The sequence below is a fragment of the Morone saxatilis genome, unplaced genomic scaffold (genome assembly GCF_004916995.1).
Source record: "Morone saxatilis isolate NCDOM2014 unplaced genomic scaffold, NCSU_SB_2.0 Contig18, whole genome shotgun sequence".
Classification (NCBI taxonomy): domain Eukaryota; kingdom Metazoa; phylum Chordata; class Actinopteri; family Moronidae; genus Morone; species Morone saxatilis.
Window position 1 is genome coordinate 7,407,474 of NW_023339740.1, and position 5,298 is coordinate 7,412,771.

Here is a 5,298-nt window from a genome sequence, read left to right on the forward strand (position 1 = left end):
AGCGACAGGTGGTGGCTGTCCAGGGGGTTTGTTAAAAAAAAGAAACCCAGGTATGTTTGATGTTCCCGACGTCTCTTCCAAACCTTCTTGTGGTCTGAATGACCTGAATTTACGAGTCCTCAGTGTTCACTGTCAGAGCAGCAGTTCTTAGTCGGCTAAAGGTCCACACTGGAGTAGAGACAAAAGTCATGACCAATAGGTGACAGCAGGACACGCAAGTTTTGGATTTTGTTGTTTCTTTGTGGTTTAACTTCAGTTTAGTGTAGATAGTGTGATATACTTTGGTTTTTGACTATTTTTTGGTTTTGTTTTTGTTAACTTTTTGTTAGATAAAGTTCGCTGATCTGCTTTGGTATACTGTGGAGTCGTATTATCTAAGGTAAGCAATACACTTTGTTTCTGTTTACTACAGTATTCGGTATTTGGCAATAACACACTATTAAACTTACTTTCAAAAGCCTTTTATATATTTTTAAAAGCATTTCTAAAACGGAAAGTTGATATTGTATTTTTCTACAGGAACCCTAACTTTCCATGGTTTTTGTGTCTACCTGACAATTAGAGCCGAATTTATTTTAATTGCTCGCAGTATTGAGCGACGAGCACTAAGCCCAGCAGCCATGATTGGGTCCTGTAATCTTTCAGGGCACAATTGGCACCATCAATATATGCCTCTAAAAGTGCTTGTTTAGCACTGGCAGGCCTCAGATTAACCTGTAAAAAAAACCAAAGTCAGCACAATCACCCAATATACGACCATGGCAGGCGGTAGACCAGCAACTCAAAACTCAATACCAGATCAATTCAACCCATTGTCCCCAGTAATCACTTAGACATCAAAGATATGGCAAAATATCCAGCTAAAAAGTACTGAAAAATTCCCTTTAACCTGACATGACCAAAAATGAGAAATGTCTCTTTAAAATTTGAATATTCATTTAAAAATGTTTGTGTGTGATTTTAACTAAGCTCCGAGTGTTACTCACTTGGGTTTCTTTGATTGAAGCTGGCATCAGACCACCGCAGCTTGACTGCTTCATCATGGAAGACTGAGATGTCCTGAGTGCTACTCCAGCTCACCCAGCTTCTGGTGGATGATAGCAAGACGGACCAAAAAGAGTAGTGTTTGGTATTAGCATCCGGACAACTTTCTTCTTGCAATAATTTGGACATTCACCACAAAGCCTGAAAATAGTGACAGCTTTGAAGTTGTCTCGTTTCAATTTCTCACTCACATTTCTACAAAAAAGAGAAAAAAATGTCTCACAAAAGAGAAAAAAAAGTCTCACAAGAAAGATTCACGGCTGACGCTGATTTTGGGTCTCTGACCAGGTTGAAAATGGGTTCCTGGTTTGTCGCTGATGTTGAAGCACAGAGCGTGTCTCCTCTCTGGCAGCTGCGATCATGAAATGAGGTCTCAATCCACTGCAACAGCATGCATTAAGTTAATTCATACGATGGAACATAATGATTTATTTTTGAGAGAAAAACAATAGCATTATGATCTACCTGTGTTTTAATCAATCTTAGTCTTCTATGTCTCAATAAAAAATTTAAAGAAGACTTTCAGTAAAAAGTGTAAGAACCATGAAAGCTAAATACTGATATTATGCAATAGCTGTATGAAGAATTCTTTCCATTTGTCGGGTACGGGAACTGGCAGCACTTGACGGGGAGTGAATGCTGCCAAAATAACTAAAAGCATTACGTCAGATAAAGTTGTTCAGCAAAAAAATGGATCAAAAAGTAGAAAAACGGGTTGAGTACCCACGCGTTTATTTGCTGGTCTGTGGACACAAGCAACAGTTAGAACATACACAAGGTGATAGTCTAGATGTTCTTAAAGACAAATTTGTACAGTCAAACTATGCTGTATGAAAAAGCAATACTATTTGATTGTCCACGGAATGGCAGACTGGCTGAAGAACCTGTTTATCAAAAAGTAAAAGGTTAATAATGAAAGGTGTCTACGGAAGCCATGACAGGGCAAGAGAGAATAACACATTTGGTCTGTCTGATCTAATAGTTTTCCCCCTGGTGTTTATGACTTAAAGGTCAGTGTGTGTCTGAATTGGACAAAATGTGCCAGTACCCTAATTTAGGCACACACTAACCCTAACCTATTTATTTGGCTGTTTTTTATCCTTATCACCCAAGGATATTTTAGTGCTGTTTCTAACGTTAGCTAGCTATGTCTTACACAGGAAGACACAGTTACGCAAGTATTTAGGAGTACCCTCACAGATTCTTTGTATGTAGGGTTTCTTTATCTACAAAGGGAGCGGGTCTTGAACTCCATGTTTCTACAGTAGACCAAAAAAGTTAACAAACATTCACTCTAATTGGGTCGCTTTGGTCGCACGTTTTGTGGGCCGCATAGTTTCTCCTAAAACTTGGGAGGTAGTATTATCCATATTGGTTGTAATCTGAATCTTTCATAGCTAGATGCAACTGAAATCCTACTCAGTGGTCCTTTAGACAGGGGAGGAAAAAGGTTTTGCAATGAAGTTTGTTATTTTTGGTCAGATTACATTGTGTTTGTTGTCTGTAAATATAGATTTTAACCACAAGAGGCTGAAGATTCACTAAGAGAAGAGAAGAAGTAAGAAGAAAGAGAGAAGAAGAAGAAGAGATATATTTTATTGAACTCCCTAGGGGGGAAATAGTTTTTTTCCCTTTCTTTTATACCAGGCTGAATTCCTTCATTGCATCTGTGGACATGCTGCGCTTAGCCAGTGCCCTGAGCAAAGGTGTTTTCGGGGTTAGGTTGCATTGCTCAAGGAACTCAGCAGTGCAGTAGGAGGTGAAACTGGCACCTCTCCAGCTACCAGTCCACACTCCATATTTTGTGGTCTGTGGGACTTGAACACTGAGCTACTGCCCCCCCTGCTACCCTACTACCCCATGTTCTATAATAAGACTAAACTCCTTCCAGGTGAATTTTTATTTCTCAACCAAGCACAGGGTAGGCTACATGTATTGTGTGTTAGCAAGTTTGTTACAAATTGTTGTTGCTGAAATTAGTATTACAACAACAAACACTTTTTAAACTGGTCGATCACCAGGATTTTTTCCCTTACTTGCCTGTTAAGGCTTCTGTATTCAGCCCAAAATTAGATTTATGAAGTATTTTATATAATTAAGTAAAAAGAGATTGTCATACTAATCTGTCTGTGTCCTTGTGCCGTTTTTGGATGGCCTGTGAAACAGGGCAACAGACAACACACAGTTAGTTGGAGGTCTTCTAATTCTAATTACACAAACTGATTAAACACATTTCTAATAATCTAACAATGTGCTTTGAAAAGAAAGAATATTGTGGTTTACTTGTCAAGCATACATCAATAAAGTTGTTCATCCCAAAATGAGATTTTTAAATTATGACATATAATTAAGTTAAAAGAGATTGTCGTACTACCATGTCTCTCTGCTCTCTGTCGCTGGACTGTGAAACATAGCAAAAGTTAGTTGAAGGTCTCAAACATGTCACATACTGATTCAACAGGTTTCTAATAATGTAACAAAATGCTACAGAGTTCAAAGGAGAGAATACAGTGGCTTACTAGTCACTTTAGCAGCACACTGTCACTTCTTTCTGTTTCCCTTACCCTCAGTCAGTTTATCTGCAATGAGAGGGCTGTCTGGTCCATCCTCTGTTTCAGGCTTGGTGACCACCATGGAGGTGAGGGGGGTGACGAAGCTGTATCGCAGAGCCATGTCCAAGGCCTTGGCTGTCGCAGCGTCTTTCTCCTGCTGAGTACCAATGTCACTGGGAAGTAAATAATGAAAAGAGGAGTTTGTTGGCTGGTTGTTTAATAATGACAATTGGCACAAGTTTCTTTGAGTAATCGACAAAACAGTAAAACCTGCTTTTTGATTTTAGTGCAGATACAGATAACGTTTAGAGACACAATTGAGATGATCGAACCTCTTTGCCAGTAGTTGTTGGATGGTGAGGTAGGCCCACAGACGTTCTGAGAAATTCCCAAAGATGTACTCTTGTTCTGGGTAGCTCACTTCCAAGTTTACCATACTGGCCTTTCCCTGTGCCCTGAAGTCTGTTTCAGGCTAGAGAAAGAGGAGAGATTAAATAACAAATATTACTGACAAGAGAGGAAATTAAGAGTATCTTTTGACATCAACACTAAGAATCTCAAACTTCATCCTACTCTGTGCAGCTTTACTGAGGTAAATGCTAACATCAGCATGCAAACATGCTCACAATGACGATGCTAACAGGCTGATGGTATAATGGTATAATGTCTACCATGTTTTTCATCTTAGATCAGCTTTTTAGCATGCAAACATTTACTTAGTAGCACATTCTATACCAAATACCAAAGTATTGAACAAATAGAAATTTTGACCTGAGGATGAAGCCTGAGGAAAAGGGACCACAAAAGTCAATAGGACTCATCCTCTGGGGACCATAAGTACAACATTTCATGGCAACCCATCTAGTGGTTGTCAAGTGTGTTTCTTAGTATATGAGAACAGGTGCATGGGTGTCCATTCAACACCATGACTAGTTAGTGTCTTATTCATGTTTTAATTGACATATTGCTGTCTATTTCTCACCCCCTTAGCGAACACTTCCACCAAGAAGTTATCGGGGTCGTCGTTTATCAGCCGACCAGACACCACAATCTCTGAGCCGTTAAACAACTGGCTATAGTGGTTTTTGGTCAAGTGGTCCACTGCGTTGTCAGGATAATGCAGGTCCACGTCCAAGAGCAGAGGGCTGGACACCTCCTCATAGAAACCCTGGAAGACACATTGCACGTCATACAATATCTGTTTCCCAAATGTTCTTGGAGGTGCAAACAAACATAAAATACCAAACTTGCATGGACATTATATTTGCTGTAAATCAGTATTTTGTTCTCTACCTGTAGTTGAAGTGTTGCATCTGAACCCTCAAAAATTCTTCGGGCCAGTCCTTTGTTTTGTCTGCTCATCACATCCAGGAAGGAGTAATCCACATTATTTCCGAATCCAAGACAGAACAGAGACATGTTTCCTCCAATAGCAGAACGCACATTTTCTTGGATCTTCGGAAGCCTAGACTCTCCTTTAAACACGCATACATGTATTATGTACGGGAAAAGATCAGATTCAGTTCCAATATGATGTTAATATTATGTTAACATGCTACCAAGATTATTCAAGAGAGTGTCAACTTTTTAAAAGCTTCAAATTCTACAATGAATCAGATGGTTGCATTTACAAATTTAAGCTGCTGTACTTGGTCTACATACAGTGACCTCTGACCTTTGAGAATGAAATATTATCTTCCAA

General features: G+C 39.3%; 1 protein-coding gene across 1 annotated transcript; it reads right to left on the minus strand.

Annotated features, from left to right (window-relative positions):
- Positions 1–1,227: 1,227 nt before the first annotated feature.
- On the minus strand, positions 1,228–5,091 carry LOC118328099 (inter-alpha-trypsin inhibitor heavy chain H3-like). Its single transcript, XM_035661704.1, has 9 exons — positions 4,890–5,091; positions 4,579–4,764; positions 3,929–4,068; positions 3,609–3,769; positions 3,419–3,445; positions 3,164–3,199; positions 1,890–1,928; positions 1,768–1,787; positions 1,228–1,239 (listed from the first exon to the last, which is right to left on the minus strand). The coding sequence occupies exons 1-9, from the start codon at positions 5,013–5,015 to the stop codon at positions 1,228–1,230; spliced, it is 747 nt and encodes a 248-aa protein (XP_035517597.1). The 5' UTR covers positions 5,016–5,091.
- Positions 5,092–5,298: the final 207 nt, after the last annotated feature.